The sequence below is a fragment of the Emys orbicularis genome (genome assembly GCF_028017835.1).
Source record: "Emys orbicularis isolate rEmyOrb1 chromosome 21 unlocalized genomic scaffold, rEmyOrb1.hap1 SUPER_21_unloc_2, whole genome shotgun sequence".
Lineage (NCBI taxonomy): Eukaryota > Metazoa > Chordata > Testudines > Emydidae > Emys > Emys orbicularis.
This window is the reverse complement of record NW_027045156.1, coordinates 138,907-155,864: the sequence shown is the minus strand read 5'-3', so window position 1 is coordinate 155,864 and position 16,958 is coordinate 138,907. Positions and strand designations below refer to the sequence as shown.

At 60.9% G+C, this 16,958-nt stretch overlaps 3 protein-coding genes across 3 annotated transcripts in view; all 3 read right to left on the bottom strand.

Moving 5' to 3' along the window:
• Window positions 1-432: 432 nt before the first annotated feature.
• On the bottom strand, window positions 433-3,060 carry APEX2 (apurinic/apyrimidinic endodeoxyribonuclease 2). Its single transcript, XM_065423069.1, has 6 exons — window positions 2,952-3,060; window positions 2,583-2,666; window positions 2,271-2,457; window positions 1,903-2,049; window positions 1,521-1,590; window positions 433-1,353 (listed from the first exon to the last, which is right to left on the bottom strand). Exons 1-6 carry the CDS (start codon window positions 3,058-3,060, stop codon window positions 433-435), a joined length of 1,518 nt encoding a protein of 505 aa, XP_065279141.1.
• Window positions 3,061-3,462: 402 nt separating this feature from the next.
• On the bottom strand, window positions 3,463-6,810 carry LOC135895012 (Golgi-associated RAB2 interactor protein 6-like). Its single transcript, XM_065423059.1, has 6 exons — window positions 6,754-6,810; window positions 5,742-5,909; window positions 5,148-5,329; window positions 4,549-4,813; window positions 4,203-4,377; window positions 3,463-3,560 (listed from the first exon to the last, which is right to left on the bottom strand). Exons 1-6 carry the CDS (start codon window positions 6,808-6,810, stop codon window positions 3,463-3,465), a joined length of 945 nt encoding a protein of 314 aa, XP_065279131.1.
• Window positions 6,811-12,543: 5,733 nt separating this feature from the next.
• HUWE1 (HECT, UBA and WWE domain containing E3 ubiquitin protein ligase 1) overlaps window positions 12,544-16,958 on the bottom strand; it is a 66,237-nt gene continuing 61,822 nt past the window's right edge. Inside the window, exons 75-83 of the mRNA XM_065423058.1 lie at window positions 16,562-16,807; window positions 16,110-16,227; window positions 15,067-15,207; window positions 14,440-14,727; window positions 14,189-14,294; window positions 13,954-14,071; window positions 13,365-13,546; window positions 13,013-13,203; window positions 12,544-12,646 (exon numbers count right to left, since the gene is read on the bottom strand). Coding sequence (XP_065279130.1) covers window positions 12,544-12,646; window positions 13,013-13,203; window positions 13,365-13,546; window positions 13,954-14,071; window positions 14,189-14,294; window positions 14,440-14,727; window positions 15,067-15,207; window positions 16,110-16,227; window positions 16,562-16,807 — 1,493 coding nt within the window. The remainder of the gene's footprint in view (window positions 12,647-13,012; window positions 13,204-13,364; window positions 13,547-13,953; window positions 14,072-14,188; window positions 14,295-14,439; window positions 14,728-15,066; window positions 15,208-16,109; window positions 16,228-16,561; window positions 16,808-16,958) is intronic.

Genomic DNA, 16,958 nt, shown 5'->3' with positions numbered 1-16,958 from the left:
ATGAATCTTGGGAAGCGAGAACCCAGGCGTCATGGCTCCCTATTCCCCCCACCACCCACACAAACAATGACACCAACCCAGAGTCTTTCAGCATCTTTATTTATAAAAATAGATGGAGTTTTCCCTTTCGTACAAAACCCAAGAGTTACAAATAGAATTGAAGGGTTTACGGGGTGAGGAAGGGGGAACAGGACCACAATGCCCTGCACCAACAGCAGGCACCCTGGTGGGTTTAAACCGTATGGGGGTGGTGAACCCAGGAGTCCTGGCTCTAACCACCAGAGCTAGGGAGGGAGCCTGGGCTCCCAGTTTCCTATGCTTGGCACGGGGAGGGGGATTCCTATGGGAATGACTCTCTTCCTTCCCCCCCCCCAGTACAGGGGCTGGGGAGTGAACCTCCAGAAGGAGCTGCTCCAGCCCGTGCACCCCCGCTCATGAGCGCCCCTTGCCGGCCCAGCGGAAGAAGTCGCAGCGGGCACGGGGGTCGTTGGGGCGCCCTGGGGGCCGGGCACAGACGTAGAAACGCCGCCCGCGGTTGGGGCCGGGTTTGCGGACGGTTCGCAGGGCGCAGGGCTCCCCGTGGGCCGGGCAGCAGGGCGGGGGAGCCAGGCCAGGCAGCACCGCGCGCCAGTGGGCCGTGCTGCTGGGCTGGGTGCCCGCTGCCTGCCCCATCGTCAGCTCCCTGGGCACCATGCCATTGCAGGGCTCCTGTTGTCCAACCTGCCCCAGTGCATCCTGGGCCAGTTCCTGTGTCCCGTGCCCTGAGGCATTCTGGTCCGATTCTTGTCCGCCCTGCCCCGGTGCATTCTGGGCCGTGCCTGTCCCCAGCTGGCCCTGTGCGGCTCTGAAATAGCTCAGCAGGTCCGCTTGCCCCCTGGGCGGGCGTCTCCGCCTCCGTGCAGAGCACCCCGGTCCCGCCCCTGCCCCTCGACACGTCCCGCGGCCTCCCGCGGCCCCCGCTCCCCGCTCCACCCTGACCAGGAACCGGCTGAGCTTCTGCTGGGTGCCGGCGAATTCGGGCATGTGGCGGGTGCAGAGTGGGGGGCAGCGGGGCGCTGGCAGGAAGGTGGCCGCCAGCTCAGCCAGCACGGGGCAGTGGTCAGAGCCGGGCACCTCGGGCAGGACGCGGGCGTCCCGCAGCTCGGCCAGCGCCAGGGCCCGGTCAGCCAGGACGTAGTCTAGCCGTGTGCCGTGGTTGGTGAGCCGGGCGCCGGTGTCGATGCGCCAGCAGGTGAAGGCGTAGGGCTGGCTGGGGTGCAGGAGGCGGAAGGTGTCGACGAAGAGCCCCTGCCCGTCTGGCGCCCACAGGAACCCGTCCAGCCAGCGCCGGCCTGGGTGCTCCCGGAACACCTCCTGGGGAAGGGAGAGGGGAGAGTCAGTATCCGGGAGAACCCAGGAGTCCTGGCTCCCCCTCCTAACCACTACACCCGCCTCCCCTCCCTGAGCTGGGGACAGAACTCAGGCGTCCTGGGTCCCCACCAACCCCCCAGATTAGAGGGGGAACCCCCCTGGGCACTAACCGGGTCCCCTGGCTCACAGTGGTCGATGGGCCGATGCGATGTGTTGATGTCCCCCAAGATCACGACATGGCTGGAAGACAAAAAATGGGGTTGGGGGGGGGGGGGGTCAGGAGTCTGGAAGGATGAGCCCAGGCAGTGAGAGGACGGGGGGGGGGGCAGCACCCCAGATGGGGGGGAGGTCTCTAGTACCAGGAGGGATGATGGAGAGACAAGACCTGGGTGGGGGGGTCACAGGGAGATGGGGGGGTGGCCTGGACCCTCTGGCTTCAAGAGGTGTTTGGGTTGATGGGGGTCAGGGGAGATACGAACCCCATCTCTCAGCAGCGCCTTGGTCCATGTTGGGGGCTGTCGGGGATGGGGGGGGGGGGGGCAGGGTACGTACCCGCCGTCTCTCAGCAGCGCCTCAGCCCGGCCCTGCAGCAGCCGGTAGAAGGATGCCTGGTAGGCGGCGCGCTCGGGGCGCTGGGGGTCGGCCCGGGGGCAATACACATTGATCACCGTCAGGGTGGTCTCCTGCTCTGCCGACGTCCTGCGGGGGGAGAAGGCAGAAAACACATTGGGTGTGTGTGTGTGTGTGGGTGTGTGTGTGTGTGTCAGGCTGGCATCTGCCCGCCCCAGCACTTGCCAACAACTATCCCCCCACACCTGGCTCCCTGCCCCCCAACCCAGCACTCTGTGGGCACCTGGCCCACGGCTCCTCGCCCCACGATCCTTGGGGACAAGGCCCCAAGGCCCCCCCGCGCCCCTCACCGTATGCGGTGGTGGGTGATCACCGCGCGCCCCTCGCTGTCCAGCGCCTTCAGCTCCTGGGGCGTGAAGGCCCCTAGGTCTCCGTAACAGCCCACGGCACCGCCCTCCCCGGGCCGGGCCAGGAGCCCGGAGAGCCCCTCCTCCGCCGCCAGCGGGGTGGCACTGTCCTTACAGAAGGTCGCCACACCTGGATGGGGGGAGAGAGAGAACCCAGGAGTCCGGTGCCAGCCCCAGCTCTGGGAGGGGAATGGGGGGCTGGTGGTTGGAGCAGTGGGGAGCCCGGACGCCTGGGTCCCGAGCCGCCCCCGTTACCTGAGTAGCCGCTCCGGGTGCGGCAGAAGCTGAAGTAGGAGTTGTAGCCGTCCACCATGGCCAGTGGCTCCTCCAGCAGGTCCCCTGGGGACAGGGGGTCACCGCGGGGTCAGGCTGGGCTCTGCCCCCCTCCCCCATCGCTCTGGGGGCCCGTGGGGCCCTTTGATCCCTGACCCCCATCGCTGGCCCTGCTCAAACCACCCCCCCCAGCTCATTGACCTCTGACCCCCCCATCATCACTACTTCCCCAGCCATGCCCTGTGACCCCTGACCCTGCTCCTTTCCCTTAGCTCCGCCCCTGTGACCCCTGACCCCATCTCTGTGACCCTTCCCTGGCTCCGCCCCTGTGACCCCCTGACCCCCGCTCACGCGTGACGCGGGTCTCCTGCAGGCAGATCACGTCCCCGCCCAGCGCCCCGAGCCCCGCGGGGCCCGGCCCGGCCCGGAGCCCGGCCACGTTCCAGCTCAGCAGCCGCATCCCCCCCGCCCGCCGCGTGGGAACGCCGTCCGCGTCACTTCCGCCCCGCAACCCCCTTAACTAACTTCACTTCCGCCCCGAACCCACTCTCCCCCCTCGCACCGGAAGTGATGGTCGGGGGACCGGAAGGAGACTAGCAACTCTCAGAGCTCCCGCTTCCGAGCCTTGGCCCCGCCCCCATTGCATGGACACACCCCTCGGGTGCCTGCTGCCAGAGCCCCGCCCCATGGGATAGCCCCGCCCCCTCACGACCACGCCCCTTGCTGGTAACAGACTTTATTGGGCTCTCAGGCAGGTTCCTCCCCCAGCTGCCCCAGGAGGCTCCGCCCCTTTCTTCCCCATGCCCCTCCCACTTCTCTACTGGCTCCTCCCACGTGCAGCTGGCTCCTCCCCCGGCAGCCGTCAGCGCCTCTTCTTCTTGTCCTTGGGGGGGCGGCTCAGGCTGATGCGGGACAGAGACTTCACCAGCGACAGGATCCGGCTGGGCTTCCTGCCTGCGGCTGGGGGCAGAGAACGGGGCGGGGGTCAGACGTGGCCCCGCGCGGACGACCACAACGCCCGGTCGAAAAGGGACCCTGGCAGGGCTAAGGCAGGCTCCCTGCCTGCCAGGGCTCGGCGCCGCTCCCCAGAAGTGGCCGCCAGGTCCCTGCCGGAGCCCGAACTCCCCCCCCCCCCCCCGCGCCCCCAGCCTGGTGAAAGCGAGCGAGCGACAGAGGGGGGGGCTCCCTCCCCCAGCCCGTGTCGGGCTCCTACCTACCCCGGCTCTGCGATGATTTGCTCCGCGTGGCTCCCCCTCCTCGATCTGCCTGCCTGGAAATGAAACGAGACGATGAGACGCTGGGATCCTCCCCCCCACCTCCCCGGCCCTCCATCTCCCCCCCAACCTCCCCATGCCTCCCCACCCCCAAACCTCCCCCGACCCTCACGGCTCCATACGCCCGACACCTCCCATTGCCCCCAACCCCCCAGATCCCAATTTCCTGGGTCCTCCCTCCCCCCCCCCCATCACCTGCTGGATTCTTTCTTCTTGCTCGAGGGGCTGCTCCCCTGGCTCCCCTGCAGGCTGCCCGGGCTCCTCTCCTGGGGGGCTGGTGACCCCCCTGGCGACCCAGCCTGGCTCCTGCGCTCCCCTGCGGACCTGCCCCGCTGCGACCCCCTCCCCACGCTGGGCGACTCGTGGGGCAGTGAGGGGCTGAGGCTGGGGGGGGTGCGGCTGCATGAGCTCTCTGGGTCATCCCGGGAGGGGCTGGGGGTCCGGCAACTGCAGACGCTCAAGGCATCCAGGCCCCCTTCCTCGGGGGCCAGCGACTCCAGGCTCTGGGGAGGACAACGGGATGGGTTATAGCTAGAGAACCCAGGAGTCCTGGCTTCCAGCCCCCACCCTCCCCTCCCAGAGCCAGGCAGAGAACCCAGGCATCCTGGCTCCCAGGCCCCCCTGCTCTAACCACTAGCCCCCTGCGTGGAGGGGAGCAGCTGGTGGTGCCTCACCCCGGTGGTGTCCTGGCTGATGCCTCTGAACAGGGGTTCCCCGAAAGCCCCGGGGTCTCCGGGCAGGGCCTGTCCCCCGTGGCTCCCGTCCGCGGGCGGCCGGAGGAGGTTGATGATCTGCACCCACATGTCGAAGAGCTCGTAATAGGCGTCGCCCTGGGGGCAGAGCTGCAGGTAGAACGAGCGGCCGCTGGCCAGCTTCAGCCGCAGCTGCAGCATCTCGCCGTCGTGCACCGAGAGCTTCACAAACCGCAGCGGGAGCAGCCTGCAGGGACAGCAGAGGCTGCGGGTCGGGACTGAGGCGGGGGAGCCTAGGCCTGGGCTAGCAGGGGCTGCGGGTCGGGAGTGAGGGGCACCGGCAGGACTGGGCTAGCAGGGGCTGCGGGTCTGGAGTGAGGGGCGGGGAGGGCAGGGATGGGCTAGCGGGGGGCTGCAGGTCCAGAGTGAGGGGCACTGGCAGAGCTGGGGGGGCAGGGCTGGGCTAGCAGGGGCTGCGGGTCAGGAGTGAGGGGCACTGGCAGGGCTGGGGCTGGGCTAGGAGGGAGCTGCGGGTCAGGATTGAGGGGCACCATTCATGGCGGGGGGGGTGTGTGTCTCACCTGGTGAGCTCTAGTGCCTTGACAGGGGGACCCCTGCGGCCCCGGCTGTCCTCGGAGGGGACCACGGGCCGGGCCAGCAGCAGCACGTTGGGCACCAGGAGGGCGGGGCTGGTGCAGGCCACGCCCACTGTGACCACTCGGACACGATTGTGCACGTCCACCACCTCCCCGCGCTTGCTGATCTGCGGGTGGGGCAGAGAGGGGCAGGTTAGTGCCTCCCCCTACAGCCACTTGCAGGGCTGGCTCCAGGCACCAGCCTACCAAGCATGTGCTTGGGGCGGCACCTGGAGAGGGGCCACGACTGGGCTCGCCAACCTCCCCGTGGCCGGGCTCGGCGCCCTCCTCCCGGCGCTCTGGCCGGTCGGGGAGAGCGGAGCCGCGGCGGGCTCGGCGCCCTCCCCTGCCGCACTCCCCGCTGGGGGGCGGGCGGGGCGGCGGGAGCCTTTTTTGCCTGGGGTGGCAAAAAAGCCAGAGCCGGCCCTGGCCACTTGGCCCCAGCTGTTCGCTGCCCCAGAGCCCCGCCCCCACCCCAGCTCTGCCCTTCCCCTATAGCCCCGCCCCCAGCTCTGAGCCCAGCCCCCCCACCTCCGGTACCTGTATGAAGTCGCTCTCGAATATGGGGGCGTACTGGAAGATCTCGTACTCGCCGGCCCGGAGCTGGCGCTGCAGTGGCCCCATGGCCGTGTTCATCAGCCCCCGCGCCTGGTCGCCATCCGCTGTGTAATACGGCAGCACCAACTCCTGGTGCATCTTCCCACCAGCCTACAGCCGGGGGGGGGGGGGGAGGGAGCCTGGACGCCTGGGTTCTCTCCCCGGCTCTGGGAGGGGAGTGGGGTCTAGTGGTTAGAGCAGTCGGGGCTGGGAGCCAGGAGTCCTGGGTTCTGTTTGCAGCCTAGTGTGTGTCGGGCCCTTTGCGTGTAAGCTGAGACCCTCACCCCAGGCCTGCTGGTCCTGCACCCCCAGGTGCTTGGCCTCTCCCCCCCCCCCCCCGTTGTGGTAGTGGGACTGGTGGGGGTATCGCAACCAACAATTTTTTGGGGGTGGGAGGGTGGTAGCAGTGGGAAATTTCCCAGCAATCTTCAGACCCCTCCCTTATGTCTCCCTCCCCCCCCCCCCCCGCTCTGAACCCCTCCCCCAGCTCCGGGCTTTCCCATAGTCCCGCCCCCCAGCTTCATTCTGCTCTCCAGCCCCGCCTCCTAGTTCCATGCCCCGCCCCCTCTTGGGGGCAGTTCTCCAGCAGGGGAGGGACCAGCCCCTCTGCTCCTTTGGGGTGGGGGTGGGGGTGTCTCTGTAGCAGCCATTTTAGAGGAAGGGGAGGGACTCACCTCTGCTGCCCCTATAGGGGGCGGTCTCCAGCTCCCACTGGCCCCACCCCCTTTCCCCCTCCCTGTGCCTGGCGAGGGGAAATTATGACGTCACGCTCCTCTCTATGACACAATACCGGGGGGAGCCAATCTAGCATGTGCCACACCCAAGATGGCCCCTCACCAGCGCCCATTGTGGCAGGGCCACACCCAAGATGGCGCACGGGACGCGCGCTCCATTGTTTCCGACACAATCAACATGGCTTCCGTCTTCCCGCGCAACGAGTATTCATCCGCCACACCCAATATGGCGCCCGCGCGACGGCCGCTACCAAGATGGCGCTGATGTCCGCGCTCATTCTGCCCCCCGTGCAACAGAGGCTGTGTGACTAAGGTTCCAGCCTCGTTCCCTGCACTGTGGGTGGGGGAGGGATGTGGGGGAATGAACGTCTCCCCCCCTGCTCCAGGGTGTCTCACTGCACCCAGCTGTTGCCACTCCAGGGCCTGGGGCCAAGTGGGGTGATGCCCAAGGGGCTGCAAGTCAGGAGTGAGGGGCACTAAGCCAGCTGGGGGGGGGGGTGCAGGGCTGGGGGTAGGTCAGGTACAGCAGCTGCCTAGGCTAGGCCTCCCCCCCAAGGCAGCATTTTCTGAGATGCTCCTAGTTCCACAGGCAGAGGTGCAGGGTCTCCGTGTGTGGGTGAGACGATGGTGTAGGGGGGAGGGGTTTAGCGGCATTAGGAACTGTGCAAACTTTGGGGAAAGGGGGAACTTGGAGCGGAAGGATGTGCTCCACCAGCTCGGAACCGGATTCGTGGCACTTAAAAGAGGGTAGAACAGCTTTTAAACTAAGGACGGGGGGGGGGGGGGAGAGAGAGAGAAGCAGACAGGTGGGGAGGAGCACGTGGTTCAGACAAAGACATCCCTGAGAGGAGGATCAATTAGTGGAGATTGTGTCATAAAAATACAGGTAAGGTCAGATGAGAAACAGTCAAATGAAAGAGAGTCCCATTCAATTGCATCATGGAATGGCAGACAGCTAAAAAGTGACCAGTTTTTAAAGTGCTTATGGACACATGCTAGAAGTCTAAGTAAGATGGGTGAACTCGAGTGCCTCATACTCAATGAGGATATTGATGTAACGGGCATCACCGATACTTAGTGGAATGAGGATAATCAATAGAACACAGTAATACCAGGGTACAATAGATAGCGGAAGGACAGAGCAGGTCCTGCTCGTAGGCGAGTGACACGATATGTGAAAAAGCATAGAATCAAATGAAGTAAAAATCTTAAATGAATCAAACTGTACCATGGAATCTCCATGCTTGACTATTAAGAATATAGCAGAAGGGAGATATAACTCACCACCCTGGTGACTGTGAAATGCGCAGGGAGATTAGAGGGGCTATTAAAATAAAAAACTCAATACTAACAGGGGATTTTAACTACCCCCATATTGACTAGGTACATGTCACCTCAGGACGGGATGCAGAGAGAGTTTCTTGACAACTTAAATGACAGCTTCTTAGAGCAGCTACTCCTGGAAGCCACCCGAGGCAGCAATTCATGATTTAGTCCTTAAGTGGAGCACAGGATCTGGTCCAAGAGGTGAATATAGCTCGACCACTTGGTAATAGTGACCGTAATATAATTAGATTTAACATCCCTGTGGCAGGATAAACACCACAGCAGCCCAACACTGTAGCATTTAATTTCAGAAAGGGGAACTACACAAAAATGAGGTTAGTGACACAGAAATTAAAAGGTACAGCGCCAAAAGTGAAATCCCTGCAAGCTACATAGAAACTTTGTAAAAACACCATAAGGGAGACTCAACTTAAATGTATCCCCCAAATTAAAAAAAAACAGTAAGAGAACCAAAAAAGAGCCACCGTGGTTAAACAACAAAGTAAAAGACACAGTGAGAGGCCAAAAGGCCTCATTTTAAAAGCGGAAGTTAAATCCTAGTGAGGAAAATAGAAAGAGCCTAAACTCTGGCACATGAAGTGTAAATATACAATGAGGAACGGCAAAAAATAATTTGAGGAACACTTAGCCAAAGACTCAAAAAGTAATAGCTAAATTGTTTTAAGTACATTAGAAGCTGCTAAACAACCAGTGGGGCCACTGGACGATTGAAGTGCTAAAGGAGCACGCAAGGACGATAAGGCCATTGTGGAGAAACTAAATGAATTCTTTGCCTCAGTCTTCACAGCTGAGGATTCCCGGACTTGAGCCATTCTTTTTAGGTGACAAATCTGAGGAACTGTCCTAGATTGAGGTGTCAGAGGAGGTTTTGGAACAAATTGATAAACTAAACAGTAATAAAAGTCACCAGGACCAGATGGTATTCACCCAAGAGTTCTGAAGGAACTCAAAAGCAAAACTGCAGGACTACCAACTGTCTGTAATCTATCATTTAAATCAGCTTCTGTTCCAGATGACTGGAGGATAGCTAATGTGACGCCAATTTTTAAAAAGGGCTCCAGAGGTGATCCTGGCAATTACAGGCCGGTGAGCCTGACTTCAGTACCGGGCAAACTGGTTGAAACTAGAGTAAACAACAAAATTGTCAGATACAGAAATGAACATAACTTGGGGAAGAGTCAACATGGTTTTAGTAAAGGAAAACTATACCTTGCCAATCTACTAGAATTCTTTGAGGGGGTCAACAAGCATGTGGAGAAGGAGGATCCAGTGGATATAGTGTACTTAGGTTTTCAGAAAGCCTTTGACAAGGTCCCTCACCAAAGGTTCTTAAGCCAAGTAAGCGGTCATGGGATAAGAGGGAAGATCCTCTCATGGACTGGTAACTGGTTAAAAGATAGGAAACAAAGGGTAGGAATAAATGGTCAGTTTTCAGAATGGAGAGAGGTAAATAGTGGTGTCCCCCAGGGGTCTGTACTGGGACCAGTCCTTTTCATATATTCATAAATGATCTGGAAAAAGGGGTGACCAAGGAGGTGCTAAAATTTGCAGATGCTACAAAACCATTCAAGATAGTTAAGTCCCAGGCAGACTGCAAAGAGCTACACAAGGATCTCTCAAAACTGGGTGACTGGGCAGCAAAATGGCAGATGAAATTCAATGTTGATAAATGCAAAGTGATGCACATTGGAAAACAGAATCCCAACTCTACATATACAATGATGGGGTCTAAATTAGCTGTTACCACTCAAGAAAGAGATCTTGGACTCATTGTGGATAGTTCTCTGAAAACATCCACTCAATGTGCAGCGGCAGTCAAAAAAGCCAACAATGTTGGGCATCATTAAGATAAGGATAGATAAGACAGAAAATATCATACTGCCACTATATAAATCCATGGTTTGCCCACATCTTGAATTCTGCATGCAGATGTGGTCGCCCAGTCTCAAAAAAGATATATTGGAATAGGAAAAGGTTCAGAAAAGGGCAAAAAAAGAAGAGATGAATAAGACTGGGACTTTTCAGCTTGGAAAAGAGACGGCTAAGGGGAGATATAATTGAGGTCTATAAAATCACGACGGGTGTGGAGAAAGTCAATAAGGAAGTGTTATTTACTCCTTCTCATAACACAAGAACTAGGGGTCACCCAATGAAATTAATAGGCAGCAGGTTTAAAACAAACAAAAGGAAGTATTTTTTCACCCAACGCACAGTCAACCTGTGGAACTCCTTGCCAGAGGATGTTGTGAAGGCCAAGGACTATAACAGATTTCAAAAAGAAATAGATAAGTTCACGGAGGATAGGTCCATCAATGGCTATTAGCCAGGCTGGGCAGGGATGGTGTCCCTAGCCTCTGTTTGCCAGAAGCTGGGAACAAGCGGCAGGGGATGGATCACTCGATAATTGCCCTGTTCTGTTCATTCCCTCTGGGGCACCTGGCATTGGCCACTGTCGGAAGACAGGACACTGGGCTAGATGGACCTTTGGTCTGACACAGTCTGGCCGTTCTTATGTCTTAGGCCTTGTCCAAACCTCACAGCACTAAAAGTTAGCGGGAGCTTCGGTCCATGTGATTTGCAGCCAGCCCAGTAACAGCTACACCTGGTGCTTCGACAGTGCCACTTTCCCAATGCTGAAAAAGGTGATGGGCCCAGGCAACTGGGAGGAAGAATGTAACCACAAAAATGTGACTAGAATTGGGAACCATTTAAGGACAATGTACTAGATGCCCTAAAAGCTAGAATCTCCCCCTTGACAAAGATTGAGTGGGGATGTGAAAGGAGTTATTTACACACACACACACACACACACACACACACACACACACGGAAGAAAGGGGAAGTTGATAGCAATGAATATAAACCAGAAGTTATGAATTGTAGAAAACTGATGAGGGAAGCTAAGAGACACAAGGAGCCAACAGAATTAAGGACAAAAAGGAGTATTTCATACATATATATCAGGAACAAAAATAATCCTGACACTGGTATAGGTTCATTACTAGATGGAAACAGTAGAATTATCAATTTTAATGCAGAAAGGCAGCTGTGTTAAATAAATATTTCTTTTCTGTGTTTGGGAGGACAACAGATGATACAGTCACATGGTGACTACAACACTTTCCATTCCACTAATATCTCTAGAGGATGTTCAGCAGAAGCTACTAAAGTTAGACATTTTAAAAATCAGCAGATCCAAGTAACTTGCATCCAAGAGTTTTACAAGAGCTGGCTGAGGAGCTCGCTGGTCCATTAACGCTGATTTCCAGTAAGTCTTGGCATGCTGGCAAAGTTCCAGAAGACTGGAAGAAATATTATGCCAATATTTAAAGAGGGTGCATGATGTGGCATCAGCCCCGGACAAGATAATGGAGAGGTTGGAACAGGACTCGGTTAATAAGGAATTAAAGGAGGGTAATGTTAATCAAGATGGGCTTATCGAAATTCGATCCTGTCAAACTTGGTATGTTGATGAGATTACAAGTTGGGTTGACAGAGGTAATAGTGCTGACGGCATTTGAGTTGGTACCACACGACATCTTCATTAAAAACCTCAAAATGATGTCATATGAACCCAGCCCACATTAAATAGATAAAAAACTGGCTAACTGATAGGTCTAACCAGGGAATCGTCATCAAGTGGGTCTTTTCCAGCGGGGTCCCACAGGGACTGGTGCTTGGCCCAACACCATGTAACATCATCAATGACCTGGCAGAAAACAATCCGCACTGATAGAATTTGCAGACGACACAAGCGTTGCAGGAATGGGAAATCGTGCAGAGGGCAGGTCACTGCTCCGGAGCCGGCTGGCAAACTGGGTGCAAAGTGCTTTAACACGGCGAAACCGAAACAGGTCCATCGAGGAACACGAGGCCGGGCATGCGGACAGGCTGGGGGGGCTCTCCCCTGGAAAGCAGCGACTCCTAGACAGATTTGGGGGTCGTGGTGGAGCTCGCAGCGCAAAACTGGAAGCGGAAGTGAGACAAACAGCCTAGGAAGGAGGCGTCACCGGCTGGCACGTGCGACCCAGGGGCGTGGGGCAGTCTCGCCCATCACCACACGGTGTGTTTCTAACAGAGCCGCTCTAGGCCATTCTCTGGCCCGGGTCACACAGGCCCCTCCGGTTTTGGGGCCCATGAACTCTCCACCCCCCAGCGGCGGTGCCGGACGAAGACACGACAGCCGAGTTTCTTACCAAGAGTGCGCTTTTATTTTTTAATTTTTTTTTGTCTTTTTCTTCTTTTGGAGGGGGGAGGGATTTATTTTCTTAAACCTCAGGGTGTCTCCCCCCCTTGTTTTCCCCTCCCCCTCCGCGGGGGCCCAACGGGGTGGGGGTGGGGGCAGAAGGGGGCTGGGGCAAGGGGAAGGATCGAGAAACCAAAGCAGATTGTATCGTCGTCTCGTCTGTCCGGCTCACGTCAACACATTCCAAGCACAACTGAAGAAATGCAAACTAAACCAAAAAAAATATATATATATTTATATATATCATTTGTCTTCTCTCCGGACGCGTGTGGGGGTGTGTGTGTGTGGTGGGAGGGGGGGCGCCACCTCGGAAAGGGAGGGGGTGGAGATCCGCTAAGCCCCGCCCCCATGGCTTGGCCCCTCCCTGTCCCCCGAGTCTGCCTCAGTACAAAAAGAGCCGCGGAGGCGGGCGCCCGGCTCACGCCAGGCCGAAGCCTTCCGAGCACTCCTGGATGGCCAGTAGCAGCATGTGACGTAGCTTCTCGTAGCTCTCGTAGGCGGGAAGGTCCAGCTGATTGAAACTGGGGTGAGGGGGAGAAATCAGTGAGGAGGGGGGGCAGGAGACCAACGAACCTCCCCCCCCATTCTAGGATCAGACACTACTCCCCCCCCCCCCACAGGGGCTGAGACAGATCCCCACCCTACCCCACCCCCCGATTCCCAGGAGATCAGAGTCTACAGCTTTCCCCCCCCGCCAGCTTCTGTACGCCCCCTTCCCACGGGGGGCCCCTGCCCGGCCCCCGCTGGAGGGGAAGGGCCCCACGCCCTGCCCCGTGTCCCCCTGCCCGGCCCCCGCTGGAGGGGAAGGGCCCCACGCCCTGCCCCGTGTCCCCCCACCCAACCCCCGCTGGAGGGGAAGAGCCCCACGCCCTGCCCCGGCCCCTCACCACGTGTGAGCGGAAGGCAATCTGTCGGTGGAGCGGTCGTCCCGGTGGATCTGGAATTTCTGGATGCCGTTCATGCCCTCCAGGGCGGCGAAGCCCTGCAGGGGGACCTTGGAGGTGCCCGTCACGAACTGCAGGAACTTGGCTCGGTCCGCCTGGTCGAAGGAACGCAGGGCTCGCCAGAACCACTGGATCTGCCGGGGCAGAGGGAGCGGGTCAGCCGCACTTAACGCCACATGGGGCTGGCTTGCCCGGTACGGAGCTGCAGCCAGCTCTGGGGCGGGGCAGCTGGGGAACAGCCGCACATAACAGCACCTGGCGCAGAACTGCAGCCAGCTCTGGGGCGGCCCCTCACCTGGATGGAGTTGGACTGGTACTTGTGGTACTCAGTGTTGGATTTGAGGTCGTCGATGTCGATGGTGGGCAGCCCCGAGATGAGAAGCTCCAGCTCCTGCTCCGTGAAGATGGAGATGAGGCGCTTGGGGATGATCTCGTAGAAACCCTCCAGGAAGGCAGCCAGCTGCTTGCGGATGGCTCCTGGGGGGCGGGGAGCAGAGTCAGTGAGCCCCCTCCTACTCCAACCCCCAGCCTCCCCTCCCTTCCTGGAGCTGGGAGAGAATCCAGGAGTCCGGGCTCCTACCCCCCATGTTCTAACCACTCCCAGAGCGGGGAGAGAACCCAGGAGTCCTGGCTCTCAGCCCCCCTGCTCTAACCCACCAGACCCCACTCCCCTCCCAGAGCCGGGGAGAGAACCCAGGAGTCCGGGCTCCCAGCCCTCTGCTCCAACCCCCAGGCCCCCTCCCAGAGCCAGGGAGAGAACCCAGGAGTCCTGCTTAGCTCTTTAATTTACATCTCAGTCTCACTGGGCTGCTCGGCAACGTTCGTTTTGTGTAGGTCCTACAGAAACCCAGGCCCCTTGCCAGAACCACCCCGCAGCCACCTACCCGTCATCCTCATCTGGCAGACCAGGTGCACGTATTCCTTCTTGTTCTCTTCCGTCACCAGGATATTGGCGCCGTTGGGCTTGAGGTCCCGCACCTCACACACCCCAAACTCCTGCACCTGAGGGGTGAGGGGGGGCAGCGGATGAGGGGGGGCTCCATTCCCAGCCAGTGCCGCCCCATCCAGCCTCCCCCAAGACAGCCCGTCCCGCAGCCCCCCAGCGCAGCCCCCCGGTACCTCGGTGCTGAAGGTCAGGTCGTAGCCTAGTGTGGACACGTCGTTCTCCAATAGGTAAACCAGGCCCTGGTAGAAGTGGTAATCCTCGCTCTCCATATCTGTGTACCTGTGGGGGGGACGGGGTCAGTGGGGTCACAGAGCCCCCCTCCAGCCCCAGTGACCCCCAGCGGGCGCCCCCAACCCCAGTGACCCGCCTCGGAGACAAGTGTCCGCCCGATCCCAGGCCCCACCCTCCCCAGAGCCCCGCGCACCTGACGGACTTGCCCAGGATGTGCTTGTAGAAGGAGCGGGTGAAGTAACACTCCAGCAGGCGGTTGTCGTACACGGCCTTGGCCACGATGCGCCCCACAAATTTGAAGTAGCTCAGGTGGTTGGGGTTGCAGTGGGACGAGGGATTGATGGTGTAGGTGACGCGGTCGCCGGGTGAGGTGCGGAACAGGGCGTACATGGGGTTGAACATCTCCCGCGAGATGATCATGTACCACTCCCGGAGCAGCCCGCCCGCGTCCTGCCCCTCCTCGCCCTCGAACACGATGTACCTGGGGGGGAAGGGGGTTAGGGGCAGGACCCACGCAGCCCCGGCCCCACCGGGCCCCCTCTGCCCCACTCCCGTACCCCCTCGCCCTCAAACACGATGTACCTGGGGGGGCAGGGGGTTAGGGGCGGGACCCACGCAGCCCCGTCCCCACCGGGCGTCCCCTGCCCCCTCCTCCCCACGTCCTGCCCCTCCTTGACCTTGAAAATGATGTACCTGGGAGAGGGTTAGTGGGCGGGACCCACGCAGCCCCGTCCCCTGCCCCACAACCCTCTCTCCCCTGCCCCAGCTGTGGGGTACCCGGCTGCTGCCCCCCCCCCCCCCCCCGAGAAGCAGGGCTCACAGTCGGTTCTTCATCTCCTCGGGCGACTTGCGGTGCAGCTCGCGGTACGAGTCCTCGAAGACGTGGTCACGGCGCACGTGGACGGCCATGTCCTCCTTGCGCAGCCCCTCGTCCAGACGCTCCAGCTCCTGGCGGAAGTACCTGGGGGGTGGGGTGGAGGCGGTGTCAGGGCCTGGGGAACACCCTGCCACTGGACACGGCGCCATTGCCCCGCCCCCGGTGCAGGGTGTCAGGGCCTGGGGAACCCACCGCCACTGGACACGGCCCCATTGCCCCGCCCCCGGTGCAGGGTGTCAGGACCCGGGGAACCCACCGCCACTGGACACGGCCCCATTGCCCCGCCCCCGGTGCAGGGTGTCAGGACCCGGGGAACCCACCGCCACTGGACACGGCCCCATTGCCCCGCCCCCGGTGCAGGGTGTCAGGACCCGGGGAACCCACCGCCACTGGACACGGCCCCATTGCCCCGCCCCCGGTGCAGGGTGTCAGGACCCGGGGAACCCACCGCCACTGGACACGGCCCCATTGCCCCGCCCCCGGTGCAGGGTGTCAGGACCCGGGGAACCCACCGCCACTGGACACGGCCCCATTGCCCCGCCCCCGGTGCAGGGTGTCAGGACACGGGGAACCCACCGCCACTGGACACGGCCCCATTGCCCCGCCCCCGGTGCAGGGTGTCAGGACCCGGGGAACCCACCGCCACTGGACACGGCCCCATTGCCCCGCCCCCGGTGCAGGGTGTCAGGACCCGGGGAACCCACCGCCACTGGACACGGCCCCATTGCCCCGCCCCCGGTGCAGGGTGTCAGGACCCGGGGAACCCACCGCCACTGGACACGGCCCCATTGCCCCGCCCCCGGTGCAGGGTGTCAGGGCCTGGGGAACCCACCGCCACTGGACACAGCCCCATTGCCCCGCCCCCGGTGCAGGGTGTCAGGGCCTAGAGAATGCCCTGCCACTGGACATGGCCCCACTGCCCGGCCCCCAGGCCTGCCCCGCCCCCTCACCCCACATTCCCAAACCCGCCCCCCCACCCGCCCTACTTGCGCTTGACGTCGAAGTCCAGCACGCGGATGTAGTCGACCAGGACAGCGAAGGGCCCGTCGGCCAGGTGGGTGGTGGACTGGCGCAGGATCTGGTTTAGCACCGTGCGGTGGGTCTCTGGGGAGGGGGGACGTGTGTGTGGGGGTGTCACTCACTGCTCTCCCCAGCACCACGAGACACCCCCCCCAAACACCCGGGTGGCCCCAAAACCACTCCCCCCCGACGGTATGTGCGGCTGTTCCCAGGCTGACCCACCCCAGAGGTGGCTGTATCTCAGCGCTGAGCGAGCCCATCCCATGTAGGGCCGTTCCCCATCTGTCTCGCCCCTCCCCCTTGGAGCCCCGCGACCCCCCAACCCTGGACCATGCCCCTTGGAGCCCCTCCTTTCCCCCAACCCTCCCCACACTGCAGCCCCCCCCTTCTCTCCCAGCCCAGGCCCCGAGCCCCTCACCTGCGAAGCGCAGGAACTTCTGGGTGTCGGGGGGCAGGCTGGAGGAGATGTGCATGGAGGAGGGCTCGCGGGAGAAGAAGGGGTCCAGCGAGGAGGGGGTGGCGGGGGTGAGGGGGGCGGGCGACAGGGGCGGGGGCTCGTCCTTGATGTGGGCCAGCTGGCTCTCGCGGGTGTCCCGCACCGGGGGCTTGCTCTCCCGCTCTGTTGCGTGCACTAGGAAGAAAGCTTCCACCGCCGGCTGCAGCACTGCGGGGAGAGAGAGAGGGTGAGATCTGGGGGCCCCCACCCCATGGCCGGCTGTGGCACTGCAGGGAGGGAGGCTGAGATCTGGGGGATCCGGGGACCCCACCCCACGGCCGGCTGCAGCACTGCAGGGACAGAGGAAGGGTGAGATCTG